This window comes from Nerophis ophidion, linkage group LG15 (assembly GCF_033978795.1).
Source record: "Nerophis ophidion isolate RoL-2023_Sa linkage group LG15, RoL_Noph_v1.0, whole genome shotgun sequence".
Classification (NCBI taxonomy): domain Eukaryota; kingdom Metazoa; phylum Chordata; class Actinopteri; order Syngnathiformes; family Syngnathidae; genus Nerophis; species Nerophis ophidion.
Genome location: NC_084625.1, coordinates 4,777,819 through 4,801,163, shown reverse-complemented (window position 1 = coordinate 4,801,163; position 23,345 = coordinate 4,777,819). Strand labels below are relative to the sequence as shown.

Below are 23,345 nucleotides of genomic sequence, written 5' to 3'. Positions count from 1 at the left end.
TGACGTGTCCTGTGTCCTGTGTCCTGCCTGCAGACCTCCGTACATGAAGAAGCCGCTTCACTCGGTCCAAGCCAGGAAGTTGGAGGACCAGTCGCACAAAGGTATGTTTCATTTACCTCCCGACACCCCTGGACTGACATCGTCTTTCTCCGCCTGCAGACTTTTTGAGCCACCTGCTGGCCAACGGTAAAGGTGCGGCCTTTTACGTCCTCCCGAGCACGGGAACGCTGGAGCCCTTCGAGACCCAAACTGTGGAGGTGACGGCCTACACCGACATGTGGGGGGAGTACAGCGACCATCTGGAATGCAGTGTGAGTACTTTGTTCCCATACCTGCTTGAATGTGGCCCCATGCTGTCATATTTGCTGCACCTTCTTCTGCAAAACCCAAAAGCAGTGAAGTTGTCACGTTGTGTAAATGGTAAATAAAAACAGAATACAATAGGCCAGGGGTTGGGAACCTTTTTGGCTGAGAGAGCTATTTAAAGGGGAACATAAACACCAGCGTCAATATATACCTTGATGGTGCAGAAAAAAGACCATGTATTTTTTTAACCGATTTCCGAACTCTAAATGGGTGAATTTTGGCGAATTAAACGCCTTTCTGTTTATCGCGCTGGAGGCGACGACGTCAGAATGTGACGTCGCCGAGGTAACACACCCGCCATTTTCATTTTCAACACATTACAAACACCGGGTCTCAGCTCTGTTATTTTCCATTTTTTTGCCTATTTTTTGGAACCTTGGAGACATCATGCCTCGACGGTGTGTTGTCGGAGGGTGTAACAACATTAACAGGGAGGGATTCAAGTTGCACCACCGGCCCCAAGATGCCAAAGTGTCTGCCGCCAGACCCCCATTGAATGTGCCTGCCGCCAGACCCCCATTGAATGTGCTAGAGTGTCTGCCGCCAGACCCCCATTGAATGTGCCTGCCGCCAGACCCCCGTTGAATGGGCCAGAGTGTCTGCCGCCAGACCCCCATTGAATGTGCCAGAGTGTCTCCACATTTTACCGGCGATGCTAAAGCAGACATGGCACAGAGATGTATGGATAACCTGCAGATGCATTTGCAACGATAGTCAACGAAATCACAAAGGTGAGTTTTGTTGATGTTGACTGCCAGCTAATCGATGCTAACATGCTATTTACCGGCGGTACTAAAGCAGACATGGCACAGAGATGTATGGATAACCTGCAGATGCATTTGCAATGATTAAGTCAACGAAATCACAAAGGTGAGTTTTGTTGATGTTGACTTATGTGCTAATCAGACATATTTGGTTGCGGCGTGACTGCCAGCTAATCGATGCTAACATGCTATTTACCGGCGGTGCTAAAGCAGACATGGCACAGAGATGTATGGATAACCTGCAGATGCATTTGCAATGATTAAGTCAACGAAATCACAAAGGTGAGTTTTGTTGATGTTGACTTATGTGCTAATCAGACATATTTGGTTGCGGCGTGACTGCCAGCTAATCGATGCTAACATGCTATGCTAATCAACGTTAACATGCTATTTACCGGCAGTGCTAAAGCAGACATGGCACAGAGATGTATGGATAACCTGCAGATGCATTTGCAACGATAGTCAACGAAATCACAAAGGTGAGTTTTGTTGATGTTGACTGCCAGCTAATCGATGCTAACATGCTACGCTAATCGATGCTAACATGCTATTTACCGGCGGTGCTAAAGCAGACATGGCACAGAGATGTATGGATAACCTGCAGATGCATTTGCAACGATAGTCAACGAAATCACAAAGGTGAGTTTTGTTGATGTTGACTGCCAGCTAATCGATGCTAACATGCTACGCTAATCGATGCTAACATGCTATTTACCGGCGGTACTAAAGCAGACATGGCACAGAGATGTATGGATAACCTGCAGATGCATTTGCAATGATTAAGTCAACGAAATCACAAAGGTGAGTTTAGTTGATGTTGACTGCCAGCTAATCGATGCTAACATGCTATGCTAATCGATGCTAACATGCTATTTACCGGCGGTGCTAAAGCAGACATGGCACAGAGATGTATGGATAACCTGCAGATGCATTTGCAATGATTAAGTCAACGAAATCACAAAGGTGAGTTTTGTTGATGTTGACTTATTTGCTAATCAGACATATTTGGTTGCGGCGTGACTGCCAGCTAATCGATGCTAACATGCTATTTACCGGCGGTGCTAAAGCAGACATGGCACAGAGATGTGTGGATAACCTGCAGATGCATTTGCAATGATTAAGTCAACGAAATCACAAAGGTGAGTTTTGTTGATGTTGACTTATGTGCTAATCAGACATATTTGGTTGCGGCGTGACTGCCAGCTAATCGATGCTAACACGCTATTTACCGGCGGTGCTAAAGCAGACATGGCACAGAGATGTATGGATAACTTGCAGATGCATTTGCAATGATTAAGTCAACGAAATCACAAAGGTGAGTTTTGTTGATGTTGACTTATGTGCTAATCAGACATATTTGGTTGCGGCGTGACTGCCAGCTAATCGATGCTAACATGCTATTTACCGGCGGTGCTAAAGCAGACATGGCACAGAGATGTATGGATAACCTGCAGATGCATTTGCAACGATTGTCAACGAAATCACAAAGGTGAGTTTTGTTGATGTTGACTGCCAGCTAATCGATGCTAACATGCTACGCTAATCGATGCTAACATGCTATTTACCGGCGGTACTAAAGCAGACATGGCACAGAGATGTATGGATAACCTGCAGATGCATTTGCAATGATTAAGTCAACGAAATCACAAAGGTGAGTTTTGTTGATGTTGACTTATGTGCTAATCAGACATATTTGGTTGCGGCGTGACTGCCAGCTAATCGATGCTAACATGCTATTTACCGGCGGTACTAAAGCAGACATGGCACAGAGATGTATGGATAACCTGCAGATGCATTTGCAACGATAGTCAACGAAATCACAAAGGTGAGTTTTGTTGATGTTGACTGCCAGCTAATCGATGCTAACATGCTATGCTAATCGATGCTAACATGCTATTTACCGGCGGTGCTAAAGCAGACATGGCACAGAGATATATGGATAACCTGCAGATGCATTTGCAATGATTAAGTCAACGAAATCACAAAGGTGAGTTTTGTTGATGTTGACTTATGTGCTAATCAGACATATTTGGTTGCGGCGTGACTGCCAGCTAATCGATGCTAACATGCTATGCTAATCAACGTTAACATGCTATTTACCGGCAGTGCTAAAGCAGACATGGCACAGAGATGTATGGATAACCTGCAGATGCATTTGCAACGATAGTCAACGAAATCACAAAGGTGAGTTTTGTTGATGTTGACTGCCAGCTAATCGATGCTAACATGCTATTTACCGGCGGTGCTAAAGCAGACATGGCACAGAGATGTATGGATAACCTGCAGATGCATTTGCAATGATTAAGTCAACGAAATCACAAAGGTGAGTTTTGTTGATGTTGACTTATGTGCTAATCAGACATATCTGGTTGCGGCGTGACTGCCAGCTAATCGATGCTAACATGCTATTTACCGGCGGTGCTAAAGCAGACATGGCACAGAGATGTATGGATAACCTGCAGATGCATTTGCAACGATAGTCAACGAAATCACAAAGGTGAGTTTTGTTGATGTTGACTGCCAGCTAATCGATGCTAACATGCTACGCTAATCGATGCTAACATGCTATTTACCGGCGGTGCTAAAGCAGACATGGCACAGAGATGTATGGATAACCTGCAGATGCATTTGCAATGATTAAGTCAACGAAATCACAAAGGTGAGTTTTGTTGATGTCGACTTATGTGCTAATCAGACATATTTGGTTGCGGCGTGACTGCCAGCTAATCGATGCTAACATGCTATTTACCGGCGGTGCTAAAGCAGACATGGCACAGAGATGTATGGATAACCTGCAGATGCATTTGCAATGATTAAGTCAACGAAATCACAAAGGTGAGTTTTGTTGATGTTGACTTATGTGCTAATCAGACATATTTGGTTGCGGCGTGACTGCCAGCTAATCGATGCTAACATGCTATGCTAATCAACGTTAACATGCTATTTACCGGCAGTGCTAAAGCAGACATGGCACAGAGATGTATGGATAACCTGCAAATGCATTTGCAACGATAGTCAACGAAATCACACAGGTGAGTTTTGTTGATGTTGACTGCCAGCTAATCAATGCGAACATGCTATGCTAATCGATGCTAACATGCTATTTACCGGCGGTGCTAAAGCAGACATGGCACAGAGATGTATGGATAACCTGCAGATGCATTTGCAACTATATTACGTTTCCTTCCACCCACATTTAATGCGAAACAAACACTTACCAATCGACGGATTTAAGTTGCTCCAGTGTCAAAAGATGCGAAAGTCCTGATCGTTTGGTCCGCACATTTTACCGGCGATGCTAACGCAGCTATTCGGCCATGCTATGGTTATGAATAGCGTCAATAGCTTCAGTTTCTTCTTCACTACTTTCATACTCCAACCATCTGTTTCAATACATGCGTAATCTGTTGAATCGCTTTAGTCGCTGAAATCCGAGTTTGAATCCGAGCTAATGTCGCTATATCTTGCTGTGGTATTCCCATTGTTTGTTTACATTGGCAGCACTGTGTGATGTCACAGGGAAATGTCCAGTGTCTTCGCAGAGAGTCGAAAATAAGGCACTTTAAAGCTTTATTTAGGGATATTCTGAGACCGGTAAAATTTTGAAAAAAACTTCAAAAAATACAACAAACCACTGGGAACTGATTTTTATTGTTTTTAACCCTTTTGAAATTGTGACAATGTTCCCCTTTAAGCCAAATATTTTAAAAATGTTTTTCCGTGAGAGCCATATAAAAATTTTTAACACTGAATACAACTAAATGTCTGCATTTTTAAGTAAGACCAACATTAACAGTGCAATACGTTTTCATAACATGGTCACTACTGCCTACTTTGTCTTGTTATAGTCTTATTTTACTGTTATATTTTTATTCCCATTGTTGCTTTTTAGTTTTTATTCTTATTGTAATATTTCTCTATTTTGTTTCCATTTAAACCCCCATGATTTACTTTTTACTTTTATTTAAATTGATCTCAACTATGTACAGTGCTGCTGGAATTTTAATTTTCCTGAAGGAATCAATAAAGTACTATCTATCTATCTATCTATCTATCTATCTATCTATCTATCTATCTATCTATCTATCTATCTATCTATCTATCTATCTATCTATCTATCTATCTATCTATCTATCTATCTATCTATCTATCTATCTATCTATCTATCTATCTATCTATCTATCTATCAAAACCAAAGTCTGCAGGACATCAATCTCCTTGCTCAGGCTGGGGATGAGGAACAAAGCATAGTGGTGCCCGACCTGTCAGAGCCTGCAACAGAGACTAAGATGCGAGGACGAAAGCCAAAAATCATGTGGCCAAAATCCTGTGAGAAAAGAGAGTGGGAGACAATTGATACAGACATCAGCAAACTCCTCGGACAACTAAAGGGAACTGCAATCAGAAAGCTGGAGAGAATGGGAGACGTAATTTACAGCTATGGTGTGAAGCGGTATGGAACAGCAGAGAGAACAAAAAGGATAGTTACACCGACAAAGTCCAGGAGACAGCAGGAGATTGAACGGTTAGTCAGGGAAAGAAGACAGCTGAAAAAACAATGGAAAAGATCTCCAGAGGAGGAAAAAGAGGGAATTAACCTTCTACAGGCAGACATTAGGAACAGACTGTCAACCTTGAGGAGAGCTGAGAATCTGAGAAGGAGGCGTAAAATGAAGGAGAGAACTAGATCAAACTTCTTCAAAGACCCCTTCAAGTTTGCAAAAAGCCTTTTTACAAAGGAAAAAAGTGGCAAACTCATAACATCAAAGAAAGACCTCGAAGCTTACCTCAAACAGAACCACACTGACACCCAGCGGAGCGGACCAAAAACTCTCCCACCTGATATGCCACCAATAGAGTCCCCAGAACACCAACTGGACACTAATCCTCCAAAGTGGAGTGAGGTGGAGAGAATTGTACGACGAGCTAGAGCGGCATCCTCTCCTGGGCCCAATGGAATTCCATACCGATTTTATAAGAAAACTCCAGAAGTTTTACACTTTCTATGGAGACTGATGAAGGTGGTGTGGCAGAAACAAGCCATTCCAAGTGCATGGCGGAGGGCAGGAGGCATCCTGATCCCCAAGGAAAAGGACTCTGTGGACATCAGCCAGTTTCGCCAAATCAGCCTTCTCAATGTTGAAGGCAAAATCTTCTTCAGTGTAGTGGCTCACAGGCTGTCCACCTACCTGGAAAAGAACCAATACATTGACACTTCGGTGCAAAAAGCAGGGATTCCAGGGTTCTCGGGGTGCCTGGAGCACACAAACATGATATGGAGTCAAATTCAAGCTGCCAAGAAGGGTGGAAGAGACCTCCATGTTGTGTTCTTGGACCTAGCAAATGCCTTTGGGTCAGTTCCTCATGATCTCCTCTGGGTGGCATTCCACTATTTCAGTGTCCCGGATTCCATAACTGGTCTAGTCAAAGCCTATTTCCAGGACCTACAGCTATGCCTGACAACTGGTGGGTGTAACACAGCATGGCAGCGACTCGAAATAGGAATAATGGCAGGGTGTACCATCTCACCTCTTGCTTTTACAATGGCTATGGAGGTCATCATCCGGGCCTCTAAGTGGGTGGTAGGAGGTCAAAAGATTAAATCCGGTCTTCGTCTTCCCCCCATCAGAGCCTATATGGATGACATGACCATCCTCACCACAACCAAGGCGTGTGCTAGGCGGATGCTGAACAAACTGCAAGAAAACATCCAGTGGGCCCGGATGGAAATAAAACCAAGCAAGTCCAGAAGCATCTCAGTGGTGAAGGGGAAGCTGATGGAACATCGATTCTGTGTGGGTGAGGAGGCTATACCAACAGTGTCTGAGAAGCCTGTCAAGAGTCTTGGGCGTTGGTATCATGCCACCCTCAAGGACACGGGGCAGGTGGACCAGCTCAAGCAGGATACTATAATTGGCCTTGAAAACATCGATAAGACCATGCTCCCTGGCCGGTTGAAGCTGTGGTGCCTCCAATTTGGGTTGCTACCCAGGCTTTTGTGGCCTCTGACCATCTATGACGTACCAACCACAAAGGTAGAAAAGTTGGAGAGGATGGTTAGTGCATTTGCTAGGAAGTGGCTGGGTCTTCCCAAATGCTTCAGTAACATCGGACTGTATGGAAGAGGTGTTCTGGAGCTTCCTGTTTCCAGCCTAGTAGAGGAGTTTAAGTGTGCAAAGGTAAGGCTGGAAATGACGCTAACAGAGTCTCGTGACCCATGCGTTGCCCAAACAGCTCCTACCTTGGTGACCGGAAGGAAATGGACTGCAGCGGCAGCTACTCTGCAAGCAAAGGAGGATCTTAGGCACAGAGACATCATTGGCCTCATGCAGCTGGGAAGAGGAGGCCTTGGCCTTAGTGAGAGCAGACCGGTGTGGCATAATGCGGCTCCAGCTCAGCGACGACGGCTGGTTGTAGAGGAGGTACGTCGGCATGAGCAGGCAGCAAGATGTGCAAAGGCTATCTCACAAGTTAAGCAAGGACAGTGGATGAGCTGGGAAGGAGTCGAGAGGAGAAGGCTCTCATGGAGGGAGCTGTTGGGCATGGAGGCAGTTCACATCAGCTTCATCTTACGCTCCACTTATGATGTCCTTCCCTCCCCCTCCAACCTCAAACAGTGGTATGGGGAGGACCCTACATGCCCCCTCTGTCCATCTCCAGCTAACCTCAAACACATTCTCGTTGGCTGCAAGACAAGTCTGTCACAAGGGCGCTACACCTGGCGGCACAACCAGGTTCTGAAGTGCCTAGCAGCCACGTTAGAGGCCAGAAGAGCGAAGATCAATGCCCTGCCCCCGCCAAAAGTACATCCTACAGCCACAAGAGAGTTCATCCGAGAAGGTGCAGAGTCCACCAAAGGCCATATAACAGACATAGGCCAGCTCGGAAGGTCTCGTGACTGGAAAATGGTGGTGGATCTTGATCAAAAGCTCTGCTTTCCTTCAGAGATAGCCATGTCAAACCTCAGACCAGACATTGTGCTCTGGTCCTCCTCACTGCGTATTGTATATATAATAGAACTCACGGTTCCCTGGGAGGCTGCTGTGGAGGAGGCATTCGAACGCAAAAGCCTTAAGTACACCGAACTGGCAGCTGATGCTGAGCAGAATGGATGGAAGGCCAAGGTCTGCCCAGTGGAAGTTGGCTGCAGAGGCTTTGTGGGCCAGACAACAATCAGGCTGCTTAAGGACATCGGATTTCGAGGCCAAACCCTGCGAAACACCATCAAAGCCCTCTCAGGAGCAGCAGAGACAGCCAGTCGGTGGCTGTGGATGAAGAGGAGAGACACCATCTGGGGGTGTAGTAAGACCTACATCACATAATGGTTAAAAGCAGAGGGGGGCTCACCTGGGACGCCAGGTGTTGCCGATGAGCCCTCTGGAGGTGTCGTGGGCCTATCATTGAAACGCCGGTGAAGGAGGGTGCCCACCTGATGACCCCAATGAAGCTGACAACCATTACCCTTCCTCCTCTCTGCCCCGCATCTTACAATCCCACCCAACCAGGTCTAACACCACAACCACTCTGAGGCAGCGCTGAAAGAGGTAGCCTATTATTTCCACTCTACTCAGGTTATCTTGTATCATGGGATTGTTCTATCTAGTCCTAAAATTGAACTATCTATCATTTATAGAGTGTAATATGTGACAAACTCGCATGGCAGCAGTAGTGGCGACCCCAAGAAGCAGGAACCAGGAGAGCAAAGTGTCACGCTTGCCCCTGACTGTTTGTGTTTTAGTTTTTCCTGTGTGTGTGTGTAGTATTTCCTGTCTTTAGTTCCTGTCAGCGCTCATATTTTGTCTGTTTCCTGTCTTTCACCCTGAGTGCTGTGTACCCTCAGCTGCGGCTGATGGGCACCTGACCACACCTGGTGTCAATCAGCCCGCTCCTATTTAGAGCTGTCTTCCCATCCAGTCAGTGCTGGATTATTGTCATGTATTGTCGCTTCTGTGTTGTCGCTCCTGTCGTGTCGTGTCTTTGCAGCGTAGCGGTAAGCTATATTAGTTAGATGTTTTTTAGCTTACTGTTTTTTGTTCCCTGCTTCCAGTTTGTTTTCATATTACAAGTACGACTGTAGATTAACTACGATCAAAGTATTGGACAGGACGCCGAAATGTGTGAATAAAGTTGTACTTTATATAAGAAAAATGTGGGGATACAAACGGTACAAAGCGATCCTTATATCTTGTTATCTGTCATTCATTCATCACCCGAAGGCTTGTAACGCTCAGTCTCATCAACCACAATGCACCTGCTCCCGCTCCTTTCATTACATCCGGTTTGCCGCAATGCATTGTGGAACATGTAGTATTTTAGTTAACCCTTTGTTAGGCTATAAAATAGAAGTGAAGTGAAGTGAATTATATTTATATAGCGCTTTTCTCTAGTGACTCAAAGCGCTTTACATAGTGAAACCCAATATCTAAGTACCATTTAAGGCAGTGTGGGTGGCAACGGGAGCAGGTGGGTAAAGTGTCTTGCCCAAGGACACAACGGCAGTGACTAGAATGGCGGAAGCGGGAATCGAACCTGCAACCCTCAAGTTGCTGGCACAGCCACTGTACCAACCGAGCTATGCTGCCCCAGTACAACTAAATAGTGTGTATGTACTATTAGTGGGCGTGTACAAGTGGTGCCTATTTGAATAAAGTTCCACCATGGAGACACTCATTGACTGCACGTGCATGCAACCTGCTAGAAAAATCAATCCAGTGTCAGCGTTTCTCAAATAATATCAAATACATGTATAAATGAAATCAATTCACTTTTAACTCTTTTTAGCTGTAAATAATAACAGATCAATTTATCAGCAATAAATCTAGCATGCAAATTATGGAATGACCATCACACATGAACTAGACTTCTGTTTTCCTGCTCGCTACCCGCTAGCTTCCACCCTAGGCTCTTTTTGTTTTTTTGATAGCTCCCATGCTAAGCTCCTTTTGTTTTCTAGCTCCCATGCTAACTCTCTTAGTTGGTTATTCGCCTCGTGCGCTTTTTGTTGTACCCCTTTTGGTTTGTTTGTGTTTTAGTATCTTTATTAAATCATTTTTTCCTATCCAATGCCTGCCTCCATCTGTGCATCTTGGGGTTCGTCACAAACTAACTCTGACACAAAGAGCAGGTAAGATGCTTTTTTGATTGATTGATTGATTGATTGATTGATACGTTTATTAGTAGATTGCACAGTACAGTACATATTCCGTACAATTGACCACTAAATGGTAACACCCCAATAAGTTTTTCAACTTGTTTAAGTCGGGGTCCACGTTAATCAATTCATGGTAAATATCATCAATAGAGGTGAATGAAGTAGTCTTGCATGTAAAGTTCCCAAAAAATAGTCAATCTTTGAACCCCGAGGAGCGCATGAGACAAGCATAAATAGAAACTTGCTGATTGGCAGCAGGTGTGGACCAGCTGCCAATCAACAGCAGGTGAGGGAGAAAAAAAAAACACAGCGCCCAGTGAGACAAGCAGGAAATGGAAACAAAATAAGAGCACTGATGGGAAGTAAATACAAAACAAAGAAGCACAAACATAAATTAAGTGACGGATCTTCACTTAATAAGTATGTTTTAACTTTTAATATCATTGTTATTCGGAAGCTCACCGATGATAAATAAAATACTTCTTACTCGGGGTGTGGGGAAATATTGATTTGAATACGTTGTGCGATTCAGAATCGATTCTCAATTATAAATTATCATTTTTTTAAATCAATCCAACAAACCACTACACAGCAATACCATAACAATGCAATCCATATTCCAAAACCAAACCTGAGCCAGCAACACTCAGAACTGCAATAAACAGAGCAATTGAGAGGAGACACAAACACCACACAGAACAAACCTAAAGTAGTGAAACAAAAATGAATATTATCAACAACAGTATCAATATTAGTTATAATTTCAGCATAGCAATGATTAAAAATCCCTCATTGACATTATCATTAGACATTTATAAAAATAATAAAAAAGAACAATAGTGTCACAGTGGCTTACACTTGCATGGCATCTCATAAGCTGGACAACACACTGTGTCCAATGTTTTCACAAAGATAAAATAAGTCATATTTTTGGTTCGTTTAATAGTTAAAACAAATTTACATTATTGCAATCAGTTGATAAAACATTGTCCTTTACAATTATAAAAGCTTTTTTACAAAAATCTATTACTCTGCTAGCATGTCAGCAGACTGGGGTAGATCCTGCTGAAATCTATGTATTGAATGAATACAGAATCGTTTTGAATCTGAAAAATATCGTTTTTGAATCAAGAATCGCCTTGAATCGAAAAAAATCGATATATTATCGAATCGTGACCCCAAGAATCGATATTGAATGGAATCGTGGGACACCCAAAGAGTCGCAGCCCTACTTCTTACCATTAATGCAACTTCTTGGACAGGTGCGGTAGAAAACAGATGGATGGATTAAAATGTATGAGAATGTTTTATATTTTGAACGTTTAGATAGTACTTTATTTATTCCGTCAGGAGAGTTCCTTCAGGAAAATTACAATTTTCAGCACAATCCCATTCAAGATCAGACAAACATTACAGGGAGACAGAACAGGATCGCTGACGGGTCTGCCGGCTTCCAGCGCCCCTTACAAAAAAGATGACATACAGGTAAACAAGGGGGGGTGATGGGAGAAAAAAATTGAAAATTAAAATAAAATTTAAAAAATCGGTCTTAGCCTGGGCCCTGGAGAGGGGGTGCAGACTGAGGCCAAGGGAAAAAAACAACAACTCATAGCCATAGTACACATCCCTCTTCCATGTGTGTAAGAGGGAAACATCAAACATCAAAGAACACATAGGACATTAAAGACATTAAAGCAGCAGATACAAGCAGACACTTCTACATACAGCTATGAATAAAAAGTAAAAGAAACATATCCACTGTGGTGGAGGGAGCATGGCCAGAGACAGGAGCAGACCCAACAAAGCAACCAGGACAGCCGACTCCACTCTCGGCCAGTGTCCAGTCCGCATGGATCAATCAATGTTTACTTATATAGCCCTAAATCACTAGTGTCTCAAAGGGCTGCACAAACCACTACGACATCCTCGGTAGGCCCACATAAGGGCAAGGAAAACTCACACCCAGTGGGACGTCGGTGACAATGATGACTATGAGAACCTTGGAGAGGAGGAAAGCAATGGATGTCGAGCGGGTCTAACATGGTACTGTGAAAGTTCAATCCATAATGGATCCAACACAGTCGCGAGAGTCCAGTCCAAAGCGGATCCGACACAGCAGCGAGAGTCCCGTTCACAGCGGAGCCAGCAGGAAACCATCCCAAGCGGAGGCGGATCAGCAGCGCAGAGATGTCCCCAGCCGATACACAGGCAAGCAGTACATGGCCACCGGATCGGACCGGACCCCTTCCACAAGGGAGAGTGGGACATAGAAGAAAAAGAAAAGAAACGGCAGATCAACTGGTCTAAAAAGGGAGTCTATTTAAAGGCTAGAGTATACAAATATGAGCGAGGATACGTCCAAGGTGACTGAGGTGTCCGACACCTGCTCACTCAGTCAAGACACCGCAAAGCCTCTCCGTCCCAGCGCTCAGTGCCAGCTTCACAGCCCTGTCCCCTCATCCGCATCTCCTCCAGTCCCTCCAAACAGACTCCGGTGTGGCAAAGACCCTGCAGCTGGTCTCCATGGCCAAAAGGCTCCCGGGAGGCAGATCCAGAAGTCCACAAAAAAAGCACCACAGAGGTCACAAAAGTGCCACCCCTTGTCACACAGTCCCAAAGGGTCCCGGACCAAAAGGCAAGAAAATATAATAAGACATGAAAACAAGAGGGAAACACAAAAGGATGACACAAGAGCACAGAGCTCCTGCCTACAGCAACCACTACAGCAGCGCCATCTTGTTATTTTTAACACTGCGATTACCAGTGGAATTATTCATTACTTATTGTGTTAAGCAATGTCAGCTAAGATTTATCTGAGAGCCAGATGCAGTCATCAAAAGAGCCACATCAGGCTCGCGATCACAATAGGCTGAGCTATTGTGAAATCCCAAAAAGAGGACACAAATATGCATGCCAAGGTGAACATTTGACAATGATACTTGAACTTGCTTTATAAATAATATATTTATTTAAATCAAGCATTTTTTTCTCCTCTGTTGTCAGCAGTGTTGGTGCTAGGAATTTTCCAAATGGGGTCCAATGGACCCCATCAAGTCATAAAAATGGGGTCCCACAGTAAATCTTTGGGGTCCCACTTTTTTGTAAGCGTTTTGAAAACAAATGATAAAGAAGTGAAGTGAGTTATATTTATATAGCGCTTTTCTCTAGTGACTCAAAGCGCTTGACATAGTGAAACCCAATATCTAAGTTACATTTAAAGCAGTGTGGGTGGCACTGGGAGCAGGTGGGTAAAGTGCCTTGCCCAAAGACACAATGGCAGTGACTAGAATGACGTAAGCAGGAATCGAACCCGCAACCCTCAAGTTGCTGGCACGGCCACGCTACCAACCGAGCTATGCCGCCCCAAAGGTATGCACTGTCCTGTTATATCTCTCACATTATATACTGTGTTTTGGGAAAAAGGTTGTCATGAACGTTACTTCATTCATTAAAACAAATAATATAAAAAGAAGACAAATTTGTAGATAGATAGATAGATAGTACTTTATTAATTCCTTCAGGAGAGTTCCTTCAGGAAAATTAAAATTCCAGCAACAGTGTACAGAGTTGAGATCAATTTAAAAAGTAAAAAGTAAATAATGGGGGTCTGAATGGAAACAAAATAGAAAATATTACAATAAGAATAAAAAGAAAAAGAAAAATGGGAATAAAAATATAACAGTAAAATAAGAATATCTATCCATCCATTTCTACCGCTTATTCCCTTTGAGGTGCCTATCTCAGCTACAATCGGGCGGAAGGCAGTAAGCAGTAGTGACCATGTTATGCATGTGTAAATGTGTTCAGTTATAAACATTAATTCACTTTCTTCTTTCCTTCACAAATTAAACTTTACTGCTGAGGTCACACTGATGGTGGCCGTCAGGGGCGCCGAAAAGGGGGGGTAAAGGAGACGGATTCTAGGGGCCCATGATGGAGTGGGGCCCAGAGAGGCCCCTAATGATGATGAAATTATATGAAATTATGTGTTTTCATGGGGCCCAAAATCCCTAACGGCGCCCCTGGTGGCCGTATAAAGAAGTTTAACACTGTTACAAATATGCGCCACACTGTGAACCCACACCAAGCAAGAATGACAAACACATATCGGAAGAACATCCACACCGCAACACAACATAAACACAACAGAACAAATACCCAGAATCCCATGCAGCACTAACACTTCCGGAATGCTACAATATACACCCCCCCGCTGCCCCGTACCTTCCCCACTTCAACCCCGGTTACGTCATATCAAATATTCCACTTTGAAAAATATTTTTGGTGGAAGATTTTGCATATTTTGTGTGTTTGCCATAAAAAAAAACAGTTTTGTTTGACAAGAAAAGCGCGGAAAACTAACAAAAAAAAAAACAATATAAGAGAAACCTAAAACATTTTAATTTGAGGAATAGATTTTAAGTTGATGTACACGTTTGTAAGTTGAAAAGTTTTTTTATTTACCATTTACACAACGTGCCCACTTCACTGCTTTTGGAAGAACATCCACACCGCAACACAACATAAACACAACAGAACATCCATAAACACAACAGAACATCCACACCGCCACACAACATAAACACAACAGAACAAATACCCGGAATCCCATGCAGCACTAACTCTTCCGGAATGCTACAATATACACCCCCTGCTACCCCGTACTTTCCCCACCTCAACCCCAGTTACGTCATATCAAATATTCCACTTTGAAAAATATTTTTGGTGGAAGATTTTGCATATTTTGTGTGTTTGCTGTAAGAAAACAGTTTTGTTTGACAATAAAAGCGCGGAAAACTAACAAACAAAAAAACAATATAAGAAAAACCTAAAACATTTTAATTTGAGGAATAGATTTTAAGTTGATGTACACGTTTGTAAGTTGCAAAGTTTTTTCATTTACCATTTACACAACGTGCCCACTTCACTGCTTTTGGAAGAACATCAACACCGCAACACAACATAAACACAACAGAACAAATACCCAGAATCCCATGCAGCACTAACTCTTCCGGAATGCTACAATATACACCCCCTGCTACCCCGTACCTTCCCCACTTCAACCCCGGTTACGTCATATCAAATATTCCACTTTAAAAAATATTTTTGGTGGAAGATTTTGCATATTTTGTGTGTTTGCCATAGAAAAAAAACAGTTTTGTTTGACAATAAAAGCGCGGAAAACTAACAAACAAAAAAACAATATAAGGAAAACCTAAAACATTTTAATTTGAGGAATAGATTTTAAGTTGATGTACACGTTTGTAAGTTGAAAAGTTTTTTTTATTTACCATTTACACAACGTGCCCACTTCACTGCTTTTGGAAGAACATCCACACCGCAACACAACATAAACACAACAGAACAAATACCCAGAATCCCATGCAGCACTAACTCTTCCGGAATGCTACAATATACACCCCTTGCTACCCCGTACCTTCCCCACCTCAACCCCGGTTACGTCATATCAAATATTCCACTTTGAAAAATATTTTTGGTGGAAGACTTTGCATATTTTGTGTGTTTGCCATAAAAAAAAACAGTTTTGTTTGACATTAAAACCGCGGAAAACTAACAAACAAAAAAACAATATAAGAAAAACCTAAAACATTTTAATTTGAGGAATAGATTTTAAGTTGATGTACACGTTTGTAAGTTGAAAAGTTTCTTTATTTACCATTTACACAACGTGCCCACTTTACTGCTTTTGGAAGAACATCCACACCGCAACACAACATAAACACAACAAAACATCCACACCGCAACACAACAGAACATCCACACCGCAACACAACAGAACAAATACCCAGAATCCCATGCAACACTAACTCTTCCGGAATGCTACAATATACACCCCTTGCTACCCCGTACCTTTCCCACTTCAACCCCGGTTACGTCATATCAAATATTCCACTTTGCAAAATATTTTTGGTGGCAGATTTTGCATATTTTGTGTGTTTGCCATAAAAAAACAGTTTTGTTTCACGATAAAAGCGCGGAAAACTAACAAACAAAAAAACAACATAAAAAAACCTAAAACATTTTAATTTGAGGAATATATTTTAAGTTGATGTACACGTTTGTAGGTTGAAAAGTTTTTTTATTTACCATTTACACAACGTGCCCACTTCACTGCTTTTGGAAGAACATCCACACCGCAACACAACATAAACACAACAGAACATCCACACCGCAACACAACAGAACAAATACCCAGAATCCCATGCAGCACTAACTCTTCCGGAATGCTACAATATACACCCCTTGCTACCCCGTACCTTTCCCACTTCAACCCCGGTTACGTCATATCAAATATTCCACTTTGAAAAATATTTTTGGTGGAAGATTTTGCATATTTTGTGTGTTTGCCATAAAAAAAACAGTTTTGTTTGACAATAAAAGCGCGGAAAACTAACAAACAAAAAAACAATATAAGGAAAACCTAAAACATTTTAATTTGAGGAATAGATTTTAAGTTGATGTACACGTTTGTAAGTTGAAAAGTTTTTTTTATTTACCATTTACACAACGTGCCCACTTCACTGCTTTTGGAAGAACATCCACACCGCAACACAACATAAACACAACAGAACATCCATAAACACAACAGAACATCCACACCGCAACACAACATAAACACAACAGAACATCCATAAACTCAACAGAACATCCACACCGCAACACAACAGAACAAATACCCAGAATCCCATGCAGCACTAACTCTTCCGGAATGCTACAATTTACACCCCTTGCTACCCTGTACCTTCCCCACCTCAACCCCGGTTACGTCATATCAAATATTCCACTTTGAAAAATATTTTTGGTGGAAGATTTTGCATATTTTGTGTGTTTGCCATAAAAAAAAACAGTTTTGTTTGACAATAAAAGTGCGGAAAACTAACAAACAAAAAAACAATATAAGAAAAACCTAAAACATTTTAATTTGAGGAATAGATTTTAAGTTGATGTACACGTTTGTATGTTGAAAAGTTTTTTTATTTACCATTTACACAACGTGCCCACTTCAGTGCTTTTGGAAGAACATCCACACCGCAACACAACATAAACACAACAGAACATCCACACCGCAACACAACAGAACAAATACCCAGAATCCCATGCAGCACTAACTCTTCCGGAATGCTACAATATACACCCCTTGCTACCCTGTACCTTCCCCACCTCAACCCCGGTTACGTCATATCAAATATTCCACTTTGAAAAATATTTTTGGTGGAAGACTTTGCATATTTTGTGTGTTTGCCATAAAAAAAACAGTTTTGTTTGACAATAAAAGCGCGGAAAACTAACAAACAAAAAAACAACATAAGAAAAACCTAAAACATTTTAATTTGAGGAATAGATTTTAAGTTGATGTACACGTTTGTAAGTTGAAACGTTTTTTTATTTCCCATTTACACAACGTGCCCACTTCACTGCTTTTGGAAGAACATCCACACCGCAACACAACATAAACACAACAGAACATCCACACCGCCACACAACATAAACACAACAGAACAAATACCCAGAATCCCATGCAGCACTAACTCTTCCGGAATGCTACAATATACACCCCTTGCTACCCCGTACCTTCCCCACCTCAACCCCGGTTACGTCATATCAAATATTCCACTTTGAAAAATATTTTTGGTGGAAGATTTTGCATATTTTGTGTGTTTGCCATAAAAAAAACAGTTTTGTTTGACAATAAAAGCGTGGGAAACTAACAAACATAAAAACAATATAAGAAAAACCAAAAACATTTTAATTTGAGGAATAGATTTTAGGTTGATGTACACGTTTGTAAGTTGAAAAGTTTTTTTATTTACCATTTACACAACGTGCCCACTTCACTGCTTTTGGAAGAACATCCACACCGCAACACAACATAAACACAACAGAACATCCATAAACACAACAGAACAAATACCCAGAATCCCGTGCAGCACTAACTCTTCCGGAATGCTACAATATACACCCCTTGCTACCTCGTACCTTCCCCACTTCAACCCCGGTTACGTCATATCAAATATTCCACTTTGAAAAATATTTTTGGTGGAAGATTTTGCATATTTTGTGTGTTTGCCATAAATAAAACAGTTTTGTTTGACAATAAAAGCGCGGAAAACTAACAAACAAAAAAACAATATAAGAAAAACCTAAAACATTTTAATTTGAGGAATAGATTTTAAGTTGATGTACACGTTTGTAAGTTGAAAAGTTTTTTTATTTCCCATTTACACAACGTGCCCACTTCACTGCTTTTGGAAGAACATCCACACCGCAACACAACATAAACACAACAGAACATCCATAAACACAACAGAACATCCACACCGCCACACAACATAAACACAACAGAACAAATACCCAGAATCCCATGCAGCACTAACTCTTCCGGAATGCTACAATATACACCCCTTGCTACCCCGTACCTTCCCCACTTCAACCCCGGTTACGTCATATCAAATATTCCACTTTGAAAAATATTTTTGGTGGAAGATTTTGCATATTTTGTGTGTTTGCCATAAAAAAAACAGTTTTTTTTGACAATAAAAGCGCGGAAAACTAACAAACAAAAAAACAATATAAGAAAAACCTAAAACATTTTAATTTGAGGAATAGATTTTAAGTTGATGTACACGTTTGTAAGTTGAAAAGTTTTTTTATTTACCATTTACACAACGTGCCCACTTCACTGCTTTTGGAAGAACATCCACACCGCAACACAACATAAACACAACAGAACATCCATAAACACAACAGAACAAATACCCAGAATCCCGTGCAGCACTAACTCTTCCGGAATGGTACAATATACACCCCTTGCTACCTCGTACCTTCCCCACTTCAACCCCGGTTACGTCATATCAAATATTCCACTTTGAAAAATATTTTTGGTGGAAGATTTTGCATATTTTGTGTGTTTGCCATAAATAAAACAGTTTTGTTTGACAATAAAAGCGCGGAAAACTAACAAACAAAAAAACAATATAAGAAAAACCTAAAACATTTTAATTTGAGGAATAGATTTTAAGTTGATGTACACGTTTGTAAGTTGAAAAGTTTTTTTATTTACCATTTACACAACGTGCCCACTTCACTGCTTTTGGAAGAACATCCACACCGCAACACAACATAAACACAACAGAACATCCATAAACACAACAGAACATCCACACCGCCACACAACATAAACACAACAGAACAAATACCCAGAATCCCATGCAGCACTAACTCTTCCGGAATGCTACAATATACACCCCTTGCTACCCCGTACCTTCCCCACCTCAACCCCGGTTACGTCATATCAAATATTCCACTTTGAAAAATATTTTTGGTGGAAGATTTTGCATATTTTGTGTGTTTGCTATAAAAAAAACAGTTTTGTTTGACAATAAAAGCGCGGAAAACTAACAAACAAAAAAACAATATAAGAAAAACCTAAAACATTTTAATTTGAGGAATAGATTTTAAGTTGATGTACACGTTTGTAAGTTGAAAAGTTTTTTTATTTACCATTTACACAACGTGCCCACTTCACTGCTTTTGGAAGAACATCCACACTGCAACACAACATAAACACAACAGAACATCCACACCGCAACACAACATAAACACAACAGAACAAATACCCAGAATCCCATGCAGCACTAACCCTTCTGGAATGCTACAATATACACCCCTTGCTACCCCGTACCTTCCCCACTTCAACCCCGGTTACGTCATATCAAATATTCCACTTTAAAAAATATTTTTGGTGGAAGATTTTGCATATTTTGTGTGTTTGCCATAAAAAAACTGTTTTGTTTCACAATAAAAGCGCGGAAAACTAACAAACAAAAAAACAATATAAGAAAAACCTAAAACATTTTAATTTGAGGAATAGATTTTAAGTTGATGTACACGTTTGTAAGTTGCAAAGTTTTTTTATTTACCATTTACACAACGTGCCCACTTCACTGCTTTTGGAAGAACATCCACACCGCAACACAACATAAACACAACAGAACATCCATAAACACAACAGAACATCCACACCGCAACACAACATAAACACAACATAAACACAACAGAACAAATACCCAGAATCCCATGCAGCACTAACTCTTCCAGAATGCTACAATATACACCCCTTGCTACCCCGTACCTTCCCCACTTCAACCCCGGTTACGTCATATCAAATATTCCACTTTGAAAAATATTTTTTGTGGAAGACTTTGCATATTTTGTGTGTTTGCCATAAAAAAAACAGTTTTGTTTGACAATAAAAGCGCGGAAAACTAACAAACAAAAAAACAACATAAAAAAATCTAAAACATTTTAATTTGAGGAATAGATTTTAAGTTGATGTACACGTTTGTAAGTTGAAAAGTTTCTTTATTTACCATTTACACAAGGTGCCCTGCTTTTGGGGTTTTTATGTGCGTTAAGCACACAGCACCTGTGTCTCCTCTCTGCAGGTGGGGGACCTCCAGCCCACCCTCATCCCCATGCAGATGACCGTCCGAGGATGTCCGCTCTACTTCCAGATCACGGGCCCTCGTACGGACGACCAGACCCAAGGACCCAACTTACAGTGAGGAGCACTTCTGGAGTCCATGTTTTTTTATTTTTATCTGGGACCGTCTTTTACCAAGTCACGTCTTTAGGTTTGGCACTCGCGTGTCCGGAGGCGACACCGTGTCTCGCTCTCTGCGCATCAACAACCCCACCATGTTCGGTAAGCCCTCTCACTCCCTGTCCTCCTGGTGGTCTCTGGGGATCCACAAGCTTTGTCGCTTCCTCGCAGATATCCGCCTGGACTGGGAGACCTACAACATCCTTGCCAACGACCGTAAACTGGTGGATGTGGTGATATCCTACGGACAGAGCTTCCCTCTGAAGGACGCCGACGGCATTGAGGTGGTGGAGGACACGCCGAAGCTTTGTAACGCGGAAACAACTCAGGTTCTAAGCAAACACGTACACTACACCGGGGGTGTCACCAGGGGCGGTTCTAGGCATGCTTTTATCAGGGGGCAGTCGGAAATGTGAAGGGGGCATCATGCTCCAGCACTTTTTTTTTCTGTGCTTATAGTAACGATGCTTTCTTCATGGAAATGGGTCTTTAGCTATGTGTCCAACCCCAACCTGGAGTAGTGGATTGCACTTGGTCAGGCCTCTACCTTCAGACCTGTCCAACCTGGGTGTCCCACCTGAAGACTAAGCTCCTGCTGTAATAGCTCTTACGGTCACTGAGGCACGCACACCCCCTGACCACAATAAGGTGGCAATCCCTGAAAAATAAAATAAAAATTAGGGCTGGGCAACGATTAAACATTTTAATCGAAGTTAATCGCACTATTTCTCTGATTAATCGCGATTAACTGCATTGTATACGCAAAGCCCAATAATGAATTCAAAAGTAGTGTGTAGTGCACCTTTATTGGAATATTCTCCCACATGAACAAAAGCGCCAAAACATTTGTTGTGCAAACACAATTTAAATCAGTCCTTGTTAAACAGTAGCAGTTAAATAGCATATTTGATGAAAATCAACTCCAAAAATGTAAATGCAAACATTTAAGCTTATTGCCACTGCCAGGGTATTTAAGTTATCCTGTTTGTTATGGAAAATAAATATAATCTACACACAAATCTCTGAGCCACAATCATAACATCTGAACAGGCAATTTCTGAGGTAACAGCAGAAACATTTTTTTTATTATGTTTAAAAAACCTATATTATAGGTAGTGGGCTGTTTTAGGGAATTTTGGATCAAATGATCCTTAGTAGCAATATTAATAATGTTGTGTTTATTCTGCGTAGTGCACTTAAAATAATTATGACCATATCTAGGAATTGATATGATGGGAATTTTCCGATTGTTTGCTTGGTGCTTTGATAAACTGAAGGCATCATATACATGGTACTATATTGTGATGTTATGAGCCAGGGAAAAAAAGAACTACCCTACCCAGCATGCAACAGGAGTGACGAGGTTGTGTCGCCATGACGGCATCTTGTATGTTGTGATATGCACGCTCTGAAAGTAAACGTTAAGAACTCAGCCAACACTCCTGGTCTGCATTATTCATAAATAGACAGACAACACATATACTCCGCTGCTTCACAGGCCGCTGGATGTAGCCGGCAAAGTATTCCCATGCTAGCTAGCCGGTCTCATTCAGTCCAAAACGGCCCGATCTATCCACATTCAGAATTGTCTGGCGGTCGTAAGTGATCCCGGAGTGACCACGCTGAAATTTGCAGAATTGTCCGGTATTTTTGCCAAATGTTCCATCTTTACCAAGAGCCCCTCGACGCCATCTTGTTAAGAAAAGGCGTTAACAAAATAAAAGCATGTAAACAACATACGCAAATGTGCGATAAAATAATCGTCGGCGTTAATAGATTGATGAGTTAACTCGTAATTAACGCATTAATTTGCCCACCCCTAGTAAAAATAAATGAATAAAATAAAATAAAACATCCTTCATCCAGATTTTATCAACCAACAACATAACATTTATCCTAACTGGATGGCCTAACTCTCAAGTGAATTTGGACCCATAGTAGGACTTCACACACTACAGTCAATATTTACAAAACTGAGAGGTAGATCAGATAGATTAGATTAGATAGTACTTTATTTATTCCGTCAGGAGAGTTCCTTCAGGAACATTACAATTTTCAGCACAATCCCATTCAAGATCAGACAAACATTACAGGGAGACAGAACAGGATCGCTGACGGGTCTGCCGGCTTCCAGCGCCCCTTACAAAAAAGATGACATACAGGTAAACAGCGGGGGGGGGATGGGAGAAAAGAATAGAAGATTAAACTAAAATAAAATTAAAAAAAAAAAAAAATCGGTCTCAGCCTGGGCCCTGGAGTGGGGGTCCAGACTGAGCCCAAGGGAAAAAAAACAAACAAAAAAAAAACAACAATAACTCATAGCCATAGTACACATCCCTCTTCCATGTGTGTAAAAGGGAAACATCAAACATCAAAGAACACAGAGGACATTAAAGACATTAAAGCAGCAGATACAACCAAACACTTCTATGAATAATGA

At 41.6% G+C, this 23,345-nt stretch overlaps 1 protein-coding gene across 1 annotated transcript in view; it reads left to right on the top strand.

Moving 5' to 3' along the window:
• The window catches only part of dlec1 (DLEC1 cilia and flagella associated protein), a 97,400-nt gene that overhangs the window by 47,200 nt on the left and 26,855 nt on the right, over positions 1–23,345 (top strand). The window contains exons 25-29 of the mRNA XM_061921268.1: positions 34–101; positions 160–311; positions 20,748–20,863; positions 20,937–21,007; positions 21,077–21,234. Of these exons, the coding sequence (XP_061777252.1) occupies positions 34–101; positions 160–311; positions 20,748–20,863; positions 20,937–21,007; positions 21,077–21,234 (565 nt within the window). The remainder of the gene's footprint in view (positions 1–33; positions 102–159; positions 312–20,747; positions 20,864–20,936; positions 21,008–21,076; positions 21,235–23,345) is intronic.